The sequence below is a fragment of the Mus caroli genome, chromosome 9 (genome assembly GCF_900094665.2).
Source record: "Mus caroli chromosome 9, CAROLI_EIJ_v1.1, whole genome shotgun sequence".
Taxonomy (NCBI): domain Eukaryota; kingdom Metazoa; phylum Chordata; class Mammalia; order Rodentia; family Muridae; genus Mus; species Mus caroli.
In genome coordinates this window covers 45,470,076-45,489,924 of record NC_034578.1, presented here as the reverse complement: position 1 = coordinate 45,489,924, position 19,849 = coordinate 45,470,076, and the positions used below count along the sequence as shown (strand labels likewise).

General features: G+C 44.2%; 1 protein-coding gene across 2 annotated transcripts; it reads left to right on the top strand.

The window, feature by feature from the left end:
• The first annotated feature begins 2,799 nt into the window (after positions 1–2,799).
• On the top strand, positions 2,800–17,967 carry Nnmt (nicotinamide N-methyltransferase). 2 transcript variants are annotated; one of them, XM_021172931.2, is made up of 5 exons: positions 2,800–2,876; positions 3,956–4,016; positions 5,142–5,673; positions 6,870–7,077; positions 17,480–17,967. In XM_021172931.2, the coding sequence occupies exons 3-5, from the start codon at positions 5,520–5,522 to the stop codon at positions 17,910–17,912; spliced, it is 795 nt and encodes a 264-aa protein (XP_021028590.1). In that variant the 5' UTR covers positions 2,800–2,876; positions 3,956–4,016; positions 5,142–5,519; the 3' UTR covers positions 17,913–17,967. The 2 variants fall into 2 exon arrangements, with proteins under 2 accessions (XP_021028590.1, XP_021028591.1); XM_021172932.2 differs by lacking the exons at positions 2,800–2,876; positions 3,956–4,016 and having other exon boundaries at positions 5,139–5,673; positions 17,480–17,528; positions 17,660–17,722.
• The last annotated feature ends 1,882 nt before the right edge of the window (positions 17,968–19,849 follow it).

The window sequence follows — 19,849 nt, the reverse complement described above, 5'->3', positions numbered from 1 at the left end:
CCAGCTGGCACTGGGGGTTGGGGCTGTTCTACTATGGTGACAGCTGACATGAACACACATTGCTTCTCTTTGCAGCCTTTCTACTGTTTAAGAATCCCTAAACAGTAGTTCACTTTTGTCTGCTTTATGCTTCATAGAAAGGGAGTCTACAAGGTCTTCTTGTGATTGGCTGCTTTCACCCCACACCACATGGAGAATCCCCAGCTAATGCCTATAAGCTGCCCCAGATGCCTCATTCTGGCCTGTTCCCACTTGATTCCCTCCACTGTTGCCAGGCAGTTATGTTGTTTCTAGTTGAAGCTGTCATGGGTCACCTTCATTTACCATTTGAACGGATTTGGAATCACTCATGACACATACTTCCGGGTGTGTCCTTCAGGACATTTCCTGAAAGGGTTAAGTAAGCAGAGAAGACTCAGCTTGGGTGTGGGCAGCATCATCCCATTGGCTGGTGTCCTGGGGTAAGGGAGGAAGTGAGCCAAACTCCAACATTCAAGTCTCTCTGCTTCCTGTGGACACAATGTGACCAGCCATGCCACACTCCTCCCACTATGCCTTCCTGCTGTGATGGTCATATACCCTCAAACTATTAGCCAAGAGAAACACTCCATTCCATAAGTTGCTTTTGTAGGGTATTGAGTCACAGCAACAAAAAAGTAATATAAAAGGGATATTCCAAACAATGTTATAAAGGACACCATGGTTATGTCCCTGGTTTTCTCTGGGCATGTACCTTGCAGTGCAATGTCTGAGTCTGATGCATGCATACACTCATGTCTATGATTAATGTGAATAATTAGTTCATTTGTCTATTCTTTGACAAATGTGTTTGTTTCTGGTCACATGTCACTTGTGCCAGTTTGATGCACATGTGGATATCTCACTATGGTTTAAATCATATTTCACTGATGAAATTAAGTATCATTTTATTGTTTTTTTGGCCATTCCTTTGTTATAAAAGATCTGTTTAAGTCTTCTCCTTCTGTCTTTATCTTCTTTTGGTTTTGCAAAAGTATCTTTTAAATGCTGTATCCCAGACAGACCTGATGGCTCACACCTTTAATCCCAGCACCTGGGAGGCAGAGTCAAGAAGATCTCTATGAGTTTGAGGCCAGCCTTATCTGCATAGTTAGACCATGTTTCAAAAATCCAAAAACAAGTAAATGAGTGAACTCTTTCAGTTCATTGTTAGCTCTATATGAATAGCTTTTCTCAGCCTGTCAGTTGATCCTCCTGTTCCTTGACATGTGTGCGGAATGGACATTCTTAACCGTCACATACTCAAATTTATAAGTCTTTCACTTATTAGTGACTTTTGTCTCTGGAAGAAGTGTTTCTCAACACCGAAGGCTATGACAACATTCTCCTACATCACCCTCTGAATATTGAGACTTTTGCTCTTTACCTGTAACTGGTTAATAAGACTTAATTGGCTCCTGCTTGCAGTGTGAGGCAGGGCTCTCATGCCATTCTCCTTCCTACAGATACTCAGCTATCTCAGGGCTATTTATTCCAAGTCATCTCTTTCCCTGCTGATCTGAGCTACCTCCCGAGCATATGTCAAGTGTACACAGGATGGGTCTGTCCACAGCTCCTCCACTCTGGTCCGTGGATGGGTCAATTTATCAAGCCCAGTGCCGATACTACTTGGCCTTAATGGTGATAGATCGCTAATAAGTATTTATATCTGGTACAGGGAGTTCCCCCAACTTAGTCTTCTCTTGAGAGAGTTGCCATTCTTGGCCCTTGGCACTGCCATATAAATTTTAAAAACAGCTGGTCAAGTTCTAGAAAAAAAAAACTATTGGGATTTTAATTGGGATTTTACTGAGTCTATAAATCAATTTGCAGTGAAATGACATCTTTACAATGTTAAGCTGTCTGCCCTGCAGAGTGGTGTTTTTCTCCATTTATTTAGGTCTTCTTTAATGTCTTTCAATAAAACTTGATAGTTTGCTCCATTAATGTCCTGTATCTATTTTGTTGAAGGTACTTCATATTTTTTTAATGTTACCATGGGAAAAGCTGATTTTGAGCTTAATTTTATAACTGTTGCTAACTGAAAAGGAATTTAATTTTGTCAGTTGATTTTGTACCTGGAAGTTTGGCTTCTTGTGTTCATTCTGGCAAATTTGTACCTACTTTTCATTTCCTAAATAGAGGACCATGTTCATAATAGATCCTCTCCTTCTCTTTCTAATCCTATTTTTTTCCTTTATTTTTCTCATCCCCTATAGTTCTAGTACTTCTGGTAGATTTTTTATTATTGATAACTATTGTAGGATGTAGTTGTGCATGCCTTTAATTCCAATATAACAGGAGGTATATATATATATATATATATATATATATGAGTTCAGGGCTAGCCTAGTCTACATAGGAAGGTCTAGGCCAGCCAGGTCTGCATAGTGAGACCCTATCTCAAAAACAAACAACCCTTATAATTGTTAACACATGTATCTGATCTTATGTCAAAGAAAAAGCTTTCAAATGCATGATCATTCAGCAAAATGTCTGTGCATAATATTTATCAGTGGTTCAAGGAAGCCTCATTGTATCCTTAATGTGAGAAGAGTTATTATTGTGGATAGACACTGGATTTTAGCTTTCTTTTGCATCTATTGAATAAATCCAGTTATTTCCCCTGTAATGTGCAAATGTGGTGGCTAGCACTCATTGAATTTTAATTGTTAGACTGTTGTGAGTCACAGGCATAAACTGCTTTGCTTGTCGTGTAGTCGTCATGGGAACAGGCATTTGAATTAGGACAGATCTAAAACAGGGCTGTGGCCGAGTCGCTGAAGCATGCCGGTGCCTCAGTCTCCTCACATGCTGACATGGAGGTGACAGTCCTAACTCACACAACTGCTGTCAGGGTGAGTAACATGTGTAGATGCTGCAGGGAGTTCTTGGGACGTATTAAGCACCACAGAAGTTTTAGTGGTTTTACTGATGAGGCAATCGTTAATTTAGAATTTTCTTTTTTCTTTTCGAGACAGGGTTTCTCTGTGTAGCCCTGGCTGTCCTGGAACTCACTCTGTAGACCAGGCTGGCCTCGAAATCCGCCTGCCTCTGCCTCCCGAGTGCTGGGATTAAAGGCATGCGCCACCACTACCTGCCTTAATTTAGAATTTTTGCCAGAGTAATTTTTAGTTTGTAATATTTCCTCTTTGCAAATCACCATGGTATTTGGGTTTTTCCTAAGCTTATAAGCGTAGTTGCTGAAGAATTGTGTGTGAATATAGCTTAATCTTTTCTTCCTTCCTTTTCTTGTGTGCATGCGTGTGTGTGTGTGTGTGTGTGTGTGTGTGTGTGTGTGTGTGTGTGTTCATTCCAAAGCACATGTATAGAGGTCAGAGGATGGATTGAGGGAATTGGTTCTCTCTGTCCATCCTGGGCTTTGGGGGTTGTTCTCAGATTGTTGGATTTGTAGGCAAGCTGACCTGAGTCACCTCTCCAGGACTGAATGTAATCTTCAGATTAATTTATTTAATACATATAGCATTATTTGAAATTTGTAGGTGTTATACCTTTACTAAGGAACTTATAAACCTAATTTTTTTTTATAATGCATTGGCCTAAAACTAGATGTAGAATCTTATTATCATTTAAATATCTGTGCATCAGACAAATCGGGAGGCATTTCTTCCTTCGTGAGTAAATGAGATGCTAGAATCCTATTCTCATTCCTGACGATGGATGTAGGGAACATGGCCCTTGACCCTTTGGAAAGGGCAGAATGCAGATGCATTCAGTAGATGAGGAAGAGAAGCTGCTGTGCAGAGAATAGAGGCATCTGACCCTACAAAGACAGGCAAAAGGTCATAGAACCAAGGGAAAATAACTAAGCTACCTGGCTTTTGTTGTTGTCCTTATTCGCTTTTGTTTTATCAACCCATTAGATTTCCTGTAATTTGTTTTAATTATAATATCAACCAAAAAATTATTTTTTCAGACGGATCTAACTATGTAACTGTGGGCACCTTCCATTCCCAACCTTAGTGGAGATTCCCTGGGTGAGTTTTTATGCCTTGTAACCAAAGAGCTCTTGCTTAATCATGACCCGTGGGATGCCAGGAACTTACTGCTTTCGCATTTGGTGCAACATCTCCGGCTGGTTAATCAAACACTATTTTGAGCAACAAGTCTGTGAAGCAACTCAGGGTGTAGAGCAGGGAAAACAGACTCAAGGCACAGCCCCTCGTCTACTGGTCAGCGCATCACTTCCATAATAGCTGTGAGAAAAATAACTGACAGACAAATCCAGGAACAAATAAATGCTGGCACAAGAATGAAGGGTTTAGCTGGGCAGGGTGAATTCTAATTGGCAGTTGTGAGCCCAGGAATGGAAACCGGAAGAATTCTGTAAGGAAATTGAGGTTTCTTGGAGCTTACTTTGAAAGAACTGTCAGAGTTTGAATTCAGTGGCAGTGGCGGCAGCAGGAAACTTGGGGGAGTGCAGAGCAGGGGCAGAGGTGGGAGCAAGGCACAGCTGCATTGGGTGGGCCTTGAACTTGCTATGTATGGAGCCAAGGCTGAACCTGAAGTTCTGACTCCTAGTGCTAAGTGCTGGAACTACATGCAGGAAGCACCATGGCAGATTTGTGCAGTGCTGGTGAGCAAGCCTCAGGCTAAACGCATGGCAGGCAAGCACTCTACCAACTGAATTATGTTTTCAGCTCTTAACCATGTTTTTGATTGATTAATCTGATGTTCAGACTTTTTTATAGAACCTTTTGATTATACTTTGGCAGTTTCATACATTCTCACTGTGCATCATGAGTATACCCATCCCTGGCTATCTCTTACACTAATCACACATCCTCCCTCTTTCTACATTCACGACCCCTCACAGCTTTAGAACTCATTGGGCCCTAGTGGTGCTGGCATGTTGGCATGTTAGCTTGGCCTTATGCAGGTAACCATGACTGCAGTGTGCTCAAGAGGGTAGACACCATACTGTATCTAGGAAGACACTGTCCATGTTTTAAAAATTAATCTTTCCAGACTCCATCCAAGATTATTTTTCTCTAGCCAACATTCCTTAGCCATGAGCTGGTTTCCTCACCCCACATTCCCTTTTCTTTCTTTTGTTTGTTCAAACTGAAACCATTCTGTGGGACTCTTCCCTGACCCTCCAGGGAGAATCCTTGCAAGAACAAGCAGACTACTTGATTGTTTGGAGATGACCCGTCTCTCTGGACTCAGGGCTTCTACAGGTTTGCCTCTGACCTGCACCACCGGTCAGAGGGCTGCATGGAGTTCATGGTCCTCCCCCTGCCACTCCCCTCTTCTCCTAAGCTCCCTTCTCCAGGAATTTCATCACTTCCTGGAATAGCCTGAACGTCTGCAGTCTATTTCACTGTCAGTATTTAGCAAACATCTGTCTCTAAGGGATGGGCCGAGCTGAAGGAAGATTGGCAGTTCTAAGACTCTAAAAGCCAACTTCACAGGGTGATTCCCTGCTTCTGGAGGAGGGGACAGGAGAGCATCAGGCTGGTGCACGGAGCTGAGACGCGATGGAATCTGGCTTCACCTCCAAGGACACTTATCTAAGTCATTTTAATCCTCGGGATTACTTGGAAAAATATTACAGCTTTGGGTCCAGACACTGTGCAGAAAACGAGATCCTCAGACATCTGCTGAAAAATCTTTTTAAGATATTCTGCCTGGGTAAGTTTGTCTGTCTAAATATGAGTAACATTGTGCCTTGGGGGATGACTGGACTTGTGTTCACTATTAGACAGTCTCTTGGAATCACTTATTTGTTCAATGAGAATAAAAGTTAATGTTGGCTTAACTATTTTACAGTTTACAAAGTTATTTTATGTCCATTGTCTTTTGTATGGTTCTGAAAATGGAGGCCAGGGGGCCTGAGTGCTGTCCTTGTAACTACAGTGACTTTTCTAGGTGACATGAAGGAGCCATTTCACCTCACAGAACAGTTTAGAGATTCTAGGAGAGTTGAGTGAAAGGAAGATTGGCAGCTCTAAGACTCCAAAAGCTAACTTCACAGGGTGACTCCCTGCTTCTGGAGGAGCGGCCAGGAGAGCATTGGGCTGGTGCACGGAGCTGAGACACGATGGAATCTGGCTCATCATCTCCATGAGGACAGCCTGGACTACAGAGTGATTTTTCAGGCTAGCCTGGTCTATAGAATGAGATCTTGTCCAAAAAAAGAAAAAGAAAAAGAGAGAGAGAGAGAGAGAGAGAGAGAGAGAGAGAGAGAGAGNAGAAAGAAAGAAAGAAAGAAAGAAAGAAAGAAAGAAAGAAAGAAAGAAAGAAAGAAAGAAAGAAGAAAGTTTAATTCTACTCTTATTTGAAAGGAATGTTTGTCTACTCATGAAGTAAAGACCCCCCCCAAATATTAAGAACTGGGTGATTTGATTATTAATTAATCTCAGTATTTTAAAATTAAAAAAAATATATATATATATATCCATCTAAGCATATGTGTACATGGTCCATGCTGGTACATGCATGGGGCCAGAAGAGGGCATCAGGTGTCCGCTTCCATCACTCTCTCCACCTAGTCCTGTGGGGCAGCGTCCCCTCCTAAACCTAGGGCTTGTGTGTTGACTAGACTGGAAGCCAGAAAGCCTCAGAGAGCCTCTCCTCTCTGCTCCTCTCAGAGATGGGATCATAGGTATTTGTAAGATGCCTGACTTGTTAAACAGGTTCTGGGACCTGAATGCTGGCCCTCATCGCTGGACCATCACTCCAGTCCTTAAAATCAGTTGTTACACAACAACAATGACAACAACAACAACAGCAACAACAAAAATGGCACAATCCCAGTAAAGACACTGTAACTTCAGCTCTGCCTGTTCCCTTCTGATGCCTGATTCCCTGCCCTTCTTCTGTCCCAGGTGGTGTAAAGGGAGAACTCCTGATTGACATTGGCTCTGGCCCCACCATCTATCAGCTTCTCTCTGCCTGTGAGTCCTTCAAGGAGATCATTGTCTCTGACTACACAGACCAGAACCTCTGGGAGCTGCAGAAGTGGCTGAAGAAGGATCCAGGAGCCTTTGACTGGTCCCCAGTGGTCACCTATGTGTGTGATCTTGAAGGCAACAGGTAGAGGGATGAGTATCTGCTCTTCAACTTTCTGAAGGGACCTGCATGTTTCTATTAGCCCAGACTACCACTAAGATCCAGATGAGAAATGCAAAAGAAACTCAAAGACCAAAGGGAACTCGGAATGGAAGGTGAGGGCTCAGGAGAATAGCTGGGCTGTCAGATGTACCACCAGAGTACTATTTGGTTATCAGTCATCCAACACAAAGGTGGTGGCTAATGCCTAATGCCCACACCACCGGAAACAGCAAAACGTTGACAGGTGTGTTTTTTTAGCCAACAGAAATAACATGAAGCAATTATGGGGAAAGAATTCATTACTTACCATCCATAAAGTTAGAGTCTTTAGGATCTGGGAGACGGTCAGTGGGTAAAGTGCTTGTCACAGAGGTGGTCCTTTCTCCAGTGTGTCCTCTTAGCATCTTCCTTGAAAACCACCTGGCTGCAGATGCATGGCTTAGTCCTATACTGTCTATTCTGTTCCATTATTCTGTGTTCTCTAGGTGGTGGTGTTGTTTTGTGGAAAGACTTTGCTGGTTTGATGACTATAGCTTTGTTGTTGTTGTTGCTGCTGCTGCTGCTGCTGCTGTTGTTGTTGAAGCTAAGTAGTGTGTGATTTCTGATATTATCTTGGTGCTATTTGGGCTTGGTGTGTACGGTTGCCTAAAAATTCTAGAATTGTTTTCTAGTCCTGTCATTAGTGTTTTAAGAGGAATGGCATTGGCTACACCAATTGCTTTGGGTAGTATGGACATATTCATGATCTTGGTTCTTCAGATCAGCGAACAGATCTTTCCATTTTGTTGGTGTCTGCACTATTCTTCTCCATTGATGTTTTTAGTGTAAAGATCATTGGCTTGTTTTAGCAAAATTCATTTTTAATTTATATATTATATTTATTAATAAATACATTAATAAAATAATATTAAATATTACATTTTATTTATTTTTAATAGCTATTGCAATAGGATTGACTTCTTGATTTCTGATTCAAATAATTCTCTATTGGGGCATAGAAACTCAGATGAGGGTTCTGAAAAACTAGTGCTACTTGGTTAATGTTTAAAGGAACTAGCATCTATCCATCTATTCATCTGTCCATCTATCTATCCATCCATCCATCCATCCATCCATTCATCCATTTATCCATCTACTTACCCACTCATCTTTTTGTCAATCCATTCACCCATCCACCCACCTATCCATCCATCCACCCATCCATCCATCCATCCATCCATCCATCCATCCATCCATTTATCTGTCTGTCCATCCACTCATTCATCTTCCCACTCACCCATCGATTCGTCCATCAATCAATTTATTCACCTCTCCACCCACACATATATCCATCCACCCACCCACCTGTTCATCTATTTATCCACCCACCCACCTACCTACTCATATACTCATCCATCCAACCAACTTAGGTTGAACAACTGTGATGCACCCCATAATACTAGCTCTTAGGCCAGAACAGAGAATGAGATAGGAGAAGTCCTTCTGCCCTTTAGCTCCTATCAGAAGTCAGACAAATGTCTGATCATTTAGGGTCTTTGAGGCCACATTTAAGGTTATGGCATTTAGTAACAAGTTGAGAGGCAGTTTTCATATGTCAGCTTAACTTAGAAACCTCTTATACACCTAGCATAAGTGAAGATACATTCTCAAAAATGAAGGTGAATCTTACTACTCTTTTTTTTTTTAATATGAAGTACATGATTCCCCAGGACAGAATTGGTATAACTTCCTATGAACATTTGGACACTATCACAATGTATTAAGCAAATAAGGAATTGAGCAGGATTGATAGAATTTCAGAGAAAATGTATTAAACAGAAATTCTCTGCCACTATGAAACGATGTATCTTTTTGAAGTCCAGAGCACGTGTCCTAAAAACCCTGGGAGCCTCGTTTCCCGCTTTGCCTAGACATCACTGCCTGCATCTCATTCAAAGACGAGCCCTTCAGTCTAGCAAGATACTAAAAGAACTGCTTATCTCCCAATAGAATCATCAGCTCAGAACAATTGCCTCGCAAGACGCACTCCCATCCCCATCACTTGGCCAGGATGAGGAACTGTACTTTTGGCAGGAAGTGCCTGCATCCCTCCCTTATCCTCACACCAGATCCAGCAGCTTCAACTATTTTGGGAGCGATAGTGATCCCATTCGGCTTATGTCTCTCTTGCATCTCTGAGTACCTCTATCAACCTACAGTCTATTTCCCCCGAGATTACTTCTTCTTTATCTGGAGATATTTCTTGTGCTGATGGCTTCCAAGGACAATATGAGCTAGCTGCTTTCTTCTACTGCTTTGGAAGTGTGACTCAGACATTTAAAAATCATTCATTTCACAATTATTTGGAAGTTTTAAACATTCAGTTACCAAACCCTCACTGTAAACCATGAGATATTAATATCATTAATACCCCAGGTCTGTCATGAGCAAGGGAAATGAATTCTTTCCTTAAGAAATTATACAAATAGAAGCTGTCCTCGTATTGGTAGCTTTAAGAGGCCTTGCTGCTGTTTCAGGGGGCCTGAATTCAGTTCCAAGCACCCACATTTGGGTAGCTCACACACAGTACCTGTAACTCCAGTTTTAGAGAATCTCTCTTCTGGATTCTGAGGCTACACACACACACACACACACACACACACATGCACGTACAGAAAAAAAGAAACAGAAATTTAGAAGAGAAATCATGGAAATAATGTAAGCTAGTCTTTAGCCCCTCGGAACACTTTGCTTAGCCTTGGGATCTCCAGATTAGCAGCTTCAATGTATCCTGTAGCAGCATGTGTGAAATGCAAATTCTCGGGTTGCAGAGATGGCTCAGTGCCTAAGAACACTGGCTGCTCTTCCAGAGTACCCAGTTCCAATTCCCAACATCCACATGGTGTTAATTACTGTCTGTTATTACTCCAGTTCCAGAGGATCTGACACCCTCTTCTGGCCTCCCAAGACATTAGGCACACATGCTGGTGCTCAGACATACACTCAAGCAAAACACCTATAGATGTTTGTTTGTTTTAAGGAGAAATGCAGACTTTTAGACCTCACTGACTGTGCACAGAGCTTGGGTTCCTACTTCTATGAGATCTACTGAGGTGACCATGAGGATAGGTGGAGAGAGCTACATCTAGAGCCAAGATTCTTGCAGACCTATGGGGATGCACAGGGAAGGGAAGGGAGTTATGGGTGTGCCGTCCAAGCTCTTCTCTCCACCTTCCATACAGCCAGTGGGGAGTTAGGGAGGACAGAGACTTCCAGGTGCCTCATCAGAAGGTGCCTGGCCCACTGAGCCTATGAGGAAAGAGCTGAAATCTTGAAGAAGTAGCTGATCCCTGAAGCCAGAGCTCTCCCCACTGAGGTTGGTAAGGGTTGGGCATGGTGGTGTACTTTGGTTATCCCAGCCCTCAGGAGGTAGACAGCAGGATCATCAAGTTCAAGACCAGCCTGAAGCCACAGAATGAAGTTGAGCCTAGCCAGGGCTGCAAGGCACATGTTTATTTCATTACTTTATTAACCTAGCTGTCTGACGCTTTTATTTATAAGTTCATTACAATCATTTTTTATATTTAAAAAAAAGCAAAAAACTAAAAGGCAAGATTGTCACAAAACAAAATAAAACAGATAGCATACTAACAACAAGAGTTGGTATATTGTCCAAAATTATACACAACTGTGAGAAATTTGTTCTTCACTCCAATGTTCTGTGTTCGTTGCAAGTGTCTCTGCATTTTCAAACCCACAAAAAGCTTACTGATCCTCCTCCACCTCCTCCTCCTCCTTAGGATCTTGATGGTCATGGTGACAATCCACTGATTGATTCTTTTTTGGAGATGTCTCTCTTTCTCAGATAGGCACTCTCCCATCTCTCAGGTACATTAACTCTCTGCAAATATTGATTGGATTGGTTAAGAAACCTTCAATTAGTCATTTCCATTCAACTATGAACATCTCTGTTTCTAAGTCTTATAGGACCTGAAAAGTCAGTGTAGCCAGAGTAAAGTGATGACCCACCGGGATCTCCTCCATAGCCAGTATTCCTGGCTCCCTGAATGATGTCATCAGACAATTTGTTGGATGACCCCAAAGCCTGGAGGTCAATCGTGTCATCGCCCTCTCTATTATGGACCATGCCTAACCCAGTTCTAGCTTCTGTCCACTTTTTCTTCCTTCGTGTTCCCTTTCATCAGTGTTATTCTTGAAATATTTAGTTACCTCTTTGTCCAAGCTACCTTCCCTGGGGAAGTACTCTCTCATCTCCACTTTTGTCCTTTCTCTCACTTCTCTACATCTCAAGGCGTACTTCTGATCAGGGCCTTCCTCCCTTTTTTGAAGCAAGGTCTTACATGGTGGCCTCCAACTTATGCTCTTGTTTCTGCTTCCGGGGTATTGTGATTATTGGCATGTGCCACCACGTCTGGTCCTGACATACCTTTGAGTGTCACCCTTTACATGTCCTAGGAGAGAAAGCAAAAATCCCAGTTTTGGAGACTTGTCTCTCAGTGTAGCCCTGATAACCTAGAACTTGCTTTGTAGACTGGGCTGGCCTTAACCTCACAGAACTCTGCCTGCCTCTGCCTCCTGATCCTGCTGAGATCAAAGGTGGACACCACCACACCTGGCCCAGAAAGTAAAATTCTAAGCATACTCAACAGAACTTCTGTTGTCTGGCACCCAGGATTTCACTTGTCTGACAGTCCAGGCCCACTGGCACACACTCTTCTCCTTATGTCTTGCACCTGGTGGTCTTTGTGCATGCTGACTTCTCAGGCTGAACCATCTTTCTCCCCCTTGCTCTTCTCTCAGCCTCATACAATGATGTTATACGTTTTCTCCACATCTCTGCTTAACGTGGCTCTGTTTCTTTCCACTGTGGAATAGATCAAGCCAGGATCTCAACATCCCATGTTCTGTTCCTTCCTGAATTTCTCCGTTTTACTTATATTTTGACGAGTAATCCTTAAATTAACCGTTTTCTCTCTCTTTCCCTCTGTAACCTCCAGGAAGATGGGAGCTGCTTCTCTTTTGCTCATCTCTGAGTCCCCAGTACCCATTTATCACATACCAGAGGTTTAGATGTGAGTGTAAAATAAATGAATGGATGTATCCTATCTTTAAGACTCCACTATGTACCTTTTCCACCTGATTCAAGTGTGGGCTGTGCTGAAGGATTATGGGCAATCCTTCCCGCCTCTGATCAAGTTGGTTTGACTTCTCTTTGTTATGTAGAGATAGGGTCTTGTGTATTCCAGCTGGCCTCAAGCTCCTTATGAATTTGAGAGTGACCTTGAACTCAAGATCCTCCCGCCTTCAACTCACAAATGCTGGAATTTAGGGCATGTGCCACCACACCAGGCTTCTTTAGCCTTTATTTCCTTGAGACGTTTTGATGGCTTTGTCACAGGAGGGTTTGCTGGAGTCTCTAGGGGTGGGACGTAGGGCAGAGAATCATAATGGAAAAGTCCCCTGTGGACATTCTGACTTAACAACAACTGCCTTGCCTCTCAGGGTAGGCAGAATCTCAAGATAACCACTGGGTATGGGAAGACATCTTCACATAGGGCTCTTCCCAGGAGTCCTTACCTGTTCTTTCCTTCTCTTCTGTGTCCCTTAGGCTTGTGTACATAGTGTATTTACAGAGGAAATGGCAGTCTCTATTTGAAAGGATCGATCCTAACATGGAGAGCAGTGGCCACACTGCAGTTAGCTTTCTGTAAACCAAGCGCCATGCTGTTCTGGTGTGTGTTTATCACCTTCTCCTTGAGCTAACTGCGAGTCTGAGTGGTAATTGCCCAGGTCTCCAGGCGAGTCCATTTCCCTGTGGGTGTGATCTGCAGTCCTCAAGGAGCCCTGAGGGGTAATCTTTACACAGCTGCCTTGGCAACTGAGTTCACCAGTGTTTGCTACGAGGCCAAGGACAAGCAGGTACCTAGGCAGTGGGAGCGCCTAACAAACTCCCCTCCTCAGGTTGGCACATTTTCTGTGAGCTTTTGAGATTTCACAGTGGGTTTCGCTGTGTGGGAACAATTTTCGTCATCATCTGACTGGCAAGTGCTAGTTCTGTGGTAATTTGCGTCTTTAAAATAGCTCACTGCACAATAGAGCACAAAGGTCCACGCTGCTTCTGACGTCATCGGTTAAATACACATTCTCACGATGTCTCCGACCTACAGCAACATTTTAAAACATCCAAAGAAAAAAGAAAAAAATACACCAAATCCCACAAACAAACAACAAAAATAAAAAATCAAGCAAAAGCCCCAAAGCTGCCACGCTGTATTTCCTTAGCCTCTTCTGTATGCTTGTTATGTGTTTGTGCAGACAGGTAATTTCATTTTTTCTACTTTCTTTACCTATTTAAATCTGTTTCTCATAGATGTCTGTTGTTTAATCATCAGCTTTTCTTCTTAATACGTTCTGACAAATTATCTGTGTTTAGCAGGATTAGGTGGTAGCCTTGGAACAAGTCTCCCTGCCTTTAGGATAATAGTTGCTCTGCTCTGCCCAATACAGTGCAGGACATTTCAGCATAGGAGATTTTTAAATGAGGAAAATCCAAGACAAATTGGGACAAAGTGGTTGCCATAGGGCTGTCTTCATTCCTGATAAGGAGCAGGTAGATCCAACCAAGGGTAATTTTAAAACAGATTTTTATTATTTTAAATTATGTATATATGTGTGTGGGGGGTGGGTATGTGCCAGTGGGTGCAGGGACCCATGACGTTCAGAAATGCCAGATCCTCCTGAGCTGGAGTTGCAGGAGGTTACGAGCTGCCCAGTGTGGCCACTGGGACCTGAGTTCAGTTAAAAACTGATGGCACCACTGCTCCATGGTATGGCTAAGGAGAAGGTTTTTATTGTAGATATGAGAGAGAACAGTAAGCGGCATTTGGAAGAACCCAAAGCAGAGAGAGAAAGAAGTACACTGAATATGGCCAGCACATTGGGCACAGAAAGGGCTCTCTGCAAGATAGGGGAGAATAACAGGGGATAGAGAATAGAGAAAACACAGTCAGAGAAGCAGGGACAGAACACACACACACACACACACAGAGAGAGAGAGAGAGAGAGAGAGAGAGAGAGAGAGAGAGTCAGACAGACAGAGACATACACAGAGAACCAGACAGATAGTCACAGACAGACAGACACACAAATAGACACACACAGGCACACACAGAGACAGACAGAGACAGAGACAGAGACAGAGACAGAGACAGAGACAGAGAGAAAACATAGTGAGAATAGCAGGGTTATATGGAGAGTGAGTAGCTGGGGACAGAAGCCAAGCCGGTGAGCTAGAGGGAGTGTGGGGTAGGGGAAGAGGTGAGAAGGACTAGGATACACTTTGAAATGTGTGTAACAGGTACTTGGGATCCTGGCGGAGCCTGCTGACCAGCCTGAGTTTTGATGTGCTAACAGGCACCACAGGTAGCCATATGTACTCTCAACCACTGAGCCATTTCTCCAGCCCCCATTTTTTATTCCCTATGCAGAGACCAGTGTTTGTTGTAAAAATTCCCTGTAACACCTTGCTAAGCCTCTGCCCTTTCTGTATATTTCTCACTCTCTTCTCCCCTCCACTTCTCTCTCTTCTTCTCCTCCCCTTTCTTCTCCACAGTCTCGCTACATAATCCAGGCTGACCTGGACTCACATATTACCCACAATGGTCTTGAACTCACAATCCCCTTGCTTCCCTTCAGCCTTGTGAGAGCTAGGACTGAAAGTGTATGTCACCATTCCTGGTTGCCCCCTTTTAGAGAGGGTGGCTTATTGAGCTAGAACCATACCACCAGTAGATAGATACATTTAAAGCGGGACCCAGTGGTTTTCAGTGTATCCACAAAGTTGTGTAATCTCACCTCAAGTAATTTTAGAGTATTTTTGTAATCCCCACCCCGCCCCGCCCCAAAACCCCTGTATCACTTGGCACTTGCTGTCATTTCTCACACCTCCTCCCCTGCCAAATCCCTTAGCTTCTGGCAACCTCTGCCCTGCTTTCAATCTCTGGAGCCTTCCTGGCCATGGTGTGTAAGTGAGCCTGTGTAGCACATAGACTTTGGTTTCAGGCTTCTATAACTTGATATAATGTCTCCTGGGTCCACACACGTTGTAGTAAACATCAAAATCCATTGTTGACCATTAGTTGACACGCTTGTTGTCCGTGTTTTTCCTGCTAGCTCTCCCAGTAGATGTGAACTATGACCTTGTGGTTTGGGCACGTTTCTCCGATGGCTCCTGATACTACCCTTTCCTATGCTCATAATCAAACCATTCATATGAAAGGTTATGGCAACTCAAAGGACACTGGCAACTAGCTGAATGCCCCAGGCTTAAAAGTTTTAATCAAACACTCAGACTAGATGGCCGCGGACCGCTTCCTCCACCTCAAGTCGTTCTGCCCAGAGGCAGATTTAAGTCTTCCACAAAGCATTGGCTTTTCATCCTGAGCAGAAATTGTCCCAACTTAAGCTCTTCTTTCTTGACTGAGGTTGGAACACCCTCTTCTGTCTCCATCAAGCTTCGACCTCATATGGCCATCTCGACTCTGGGGTCTGTATCAGACAACGGGTTGTCGTGCCCCCCCCCCCCCAGTTTATAGCTGCGCATGTGCCAGGTGCTTCGCCAAGCAGTTTCATCTAAAGGTTCTGCAGCAGTGATCAGGGCTCCTAGTGGAGCTCAGGGCTTAGTCCATCCCACACCCATTCCTTCCTCCCTGACTTTCTGCTAGTTTCCCTTTTCTGGTTCCTCTCTCTAGTTTCTCTAGTGGGTTCTATGTGTTTATTTACTTGGTCCCTTCTTTTCTCCCCTAACAGACACAAAAAACGAATCCTGCGTGTCAGTCGGCTTTTCCTTTCTATAGCTAATACCTGAGGCGGTTGATTTGCAACGAGAAAGACTTAGTTTATCTCACAGCCTCACATTGCTTATAGATGTTTGGTGGAGCATCATGGTAGGAATACCTGATGGAGAAAAGTCACTCGCTTTCTCAAGAAAGAGAGAGAGGACACCCAGGCTCTACAATCTCCTTTGAGAGCATGCACATAAGTACATCTTACTAGACTCCACCTTCTAATGGCCCTACCACCTCTCAATAGAAAGAGCTGGTGACCAAGCCTTTAACACAAGAGCCTTTGAGAGACATTGCGAATGTAAACTATAGGACCAAACTATAGGACCTCATCTCCTGCTTTCTCTTCTCCATTGACCAACTGAAATTCTATCAATCTGGCAAAAAGAGACAAGTGTCTTGTAGAGGCTACCAAGAGAATGATCTGTTAGGAAATAGATGGCTATCTGCAGTCAGGAGAAAGGAAGTGGTTCTAGATCCTGCCCTGTACTGCATGTGCCCTGGACTACTTACTCTCACTGCCTGACCCTACCTGCCCTTGGGGATTGGAGATGAGATGGCTCAGAGTCAATGACTCAGACTCCAGGAGCATATGAGAAAAGCCACGGCAAGCTCATCTAAACGCTGCTGCAAGCTCCTGTAATACCCTCCACCTACGCCCCACTGGTCCCAAGAAAGCGTAAACAGCAGTTCCCAATTGGCTGGCATTGTCCGTGTCAGTAATCCTTGGTCTCTCAGGCAATCCTTAATTAGGTCCTCCTGCAGGAGATGCCTTAGTGGATGTGCCCCCACCCTTGCCCCACCCGGATTTATGCAGAGGCTGAGGCATAGTTCCTCCTACAGCCAGGGTGATAGGATGATCAATAGGGCTTTTTTTTTCTTTGTTTGTTTTTGAACCAGACTCTCACATAGGCTCTTATAGCCCAGACTGCCCTTGGACTCATTAGGTAGACAGCTTCTGATCCCCCTGACTCTACCTCTACCTCACGAGTGTGTGCTAGAATTGCAGACAGACAGTGCCACACCCGATTTATATGATGCTGGGGATGGAACCCAGGGCGTAGTACATGTTAGGCAGGCACTCTCGTCCACTGGGCCCAATTCCCAGGCCCCGTGATCAACAGCTTCAAAACCTGTCTTTGCTAGATCCCAGCCCATCATTAATAGATAACTACTGTAACAACAATCAGTCAGCACTTATGCCCTGTTGTTTACTCTGTGAGGGTCAAGAGCTACCAGCTTGCAGCTTGACAGAGGTCAAGGACAGTACTAAGAATTTAAAAAGTATAAAAATAAAAGATCATTTCATGGAGAGTAGTACTTTGTTTTAGAAGCAGACAGGATTGTTGTGATTATTCGAATCATTATTTGCTTTATAAAGACATTTGACCCAGCTTCGGGTCATACGGTAATATGCAGACACCAGATTAGGATGAACTTAGAATCCACAGTATGAACCATGCTGAGCAGATCTGAACAAAGAAATCTGGGGTCTCCGCATCTAGAGCAGCAAGTGACTCTGGTTTGAATCTGCTTTTCAGAACGAAGGGACCTGAGAAGGAGGAGAAGTTGAGGCGGGCAATCAAGCAGGTGCTAAAGTGTGATGTGACCCAGAGCCAGCCTCTGGGTGGGGTCTCTCTGCCTCCTGCTGACTGCCTGCTCAGCACGCTGTGCCTGGATGCTGCCTGCCCTGACCTCCCGGCCTATCGCACTGCCCTCAGGAACCTGGGCAGTCTGCTCAAGCCAGGAGGCTTCCTGGTGATAGTAGATGCCCTGAAGAGTAGCTACTACATGATTGGGGAGCAGAAGTTTTCCAGCCTTCCCCTGGGATGGGAGACTGTTCGAGATGCTGTGGAAGAAGCTGGTTACACCATTGAGCAGTTTGAGGTGATTTCTCAAAATTACTCTTCTACCACATCTAATAATGAAGGACTCTTCTCCCTAGTGGGGCGAAAGCCAGGCAGAGCTGAATGACACCCTGTGATCCCAATTAAAGGCCTGCTGGTTCATTTCAGGCTGTGTCTCTGAATGCAGTGCTCACTGTATGGTGTGGAAACTGAATGGGCAGGGTGGTGGGGCGGGTTCAGGCTTGGGGAGGCAGTCAAAGACCATCCTCTGTGTTCCAGACACATATTAAGGCTATGGAACCCTCAGGGTCAGAGTAACTGAGAAATCTGGTCTCCTCTACCTGTACTCACAAAAGAAGGCTTCACTACCACAAACATGCAGTTATTGCCACACCTGTGAATCACACATGAATCGTGCTCACACCTGCCTGCTGGGACATCAGTTATTCAAGATTAACCTCCTAGGGAGCAGCTGCATCCTTCCCTTGCATTCCTCCTGGAGAGACCTGGCATACCCCAGCCTCTGATGCTGATGATTCTGCTCTGGGCCCAGCCAGGATCTAATGGACTCCCTACCCCCACACCAGCACCAGTCTAACTTCAGGGATCAAAGGAGAGCTGAGGGCATTTCTTCCTATTCATCCCAGTGGTCTGTTGTTTGTTTCTTTCTAAATCCCATCTCATTTTCAAATTCTATCACCCCTGTGGATGTCTCTCCTTAGGAAGCCATCTAACCATCCCCGGCCTCAGTTTCCTCACTCACAAAATGAGACTGAAATAGAACTACTGGCTAAGATGATGGGAGTGAACTACAAGCCAGAAAGAATCCAGAGGGATGCTTCATACTCACCAGGCATCCGGTAAATGGTGATGGTTAGATCACCATTATTATCACAATCATCATAATCGCATCTTTGCTATCAGTTGCCAAAGCAGCTGAGAAGAGACGTTTCCATCGCTGTGTAGGAGAGGAGCCCTTCACTGGACTCCCCACTGGTGTGCTTGTCAAGAGCATCCATGAGAAAACAGTTCCCACACCACGTGCCACCAGGTCCTTCCTGATTCAGGAGCTATTCGGCAAACATGTATTTAGTGCTCTGTATGGTTATTCCTGTGCCAGGTCTTGGGCATGTAAATAAAGCCCCAGTGACAGCTGGCTCCAGAGCCCCCGTCTTTGCAGACATAGAGACATGACAGGTGCTCCCAGTTGCTGCCAAAGACTGTGCTCTCTGTCGTCCCCACCCAGAGTCTACCTGCTCAGCATCTCTGCTCAGGATGCCCAGCCTGACACTTCTGGGGAGGGCCACGTGGGGAAAGTTACTACCCAGCCTGTGTGTCAGAGCCATGCTGGCTTCCTGCCCAAGTGGCAGAGAACTTTTTTCTGTCTAGATCATGGTTGGCTAAGAGCAAATGCTTTCTGGCATCATGGATCATACAGTCTTTTCTTATTTGTTCGTTTGTTGAGAGAGGGTCTCACTGTCCTTGAACTCACAGAGATCTGTCTGCCTCTGCCTCCCAAGTACTGGCATTAAAGCCTCCATCAAGGCTACACAACTCATAGTTGGAGCAGAGTCAGCTACAGATGACATGAAACTGAAAATCAAACTTCACTCACTGAAATAACTGGATAGGGAGATTTGGACCAAGGTTGTGGTTTGTGGACATTGATCTAGGCCCAGAAGCAGTCTTATTTGCAGTTCAAGTTTAATGAAGTTTCTTACGAACACTTTGGTTAGCTTGTGATACTCGGTCATACTGTAAGGAAGCCCAGACCCTATAAAAGGGTCATGCCAGGGGACAGGTAGGGTACTGTTTCTCCTACACCCTGTCCAGACCCTTTCTTTCTCTTATTGCTATTTCTCTTGATCTAAACCCCTCAGCTTGAAGGCATCCCATAAATACAAACAGAAAATGGGAGAACAAGCGGGGCAGGGGAGTGCAGGATAAAGTATCCACTACATCAATATTTTCACGCTGCAAGTTACCATCCACTGGAGTATCATAAAATCAATTGACTGTCACAATGCACATTATAAAAATGACAGGGAACAAACCGGACCCCCC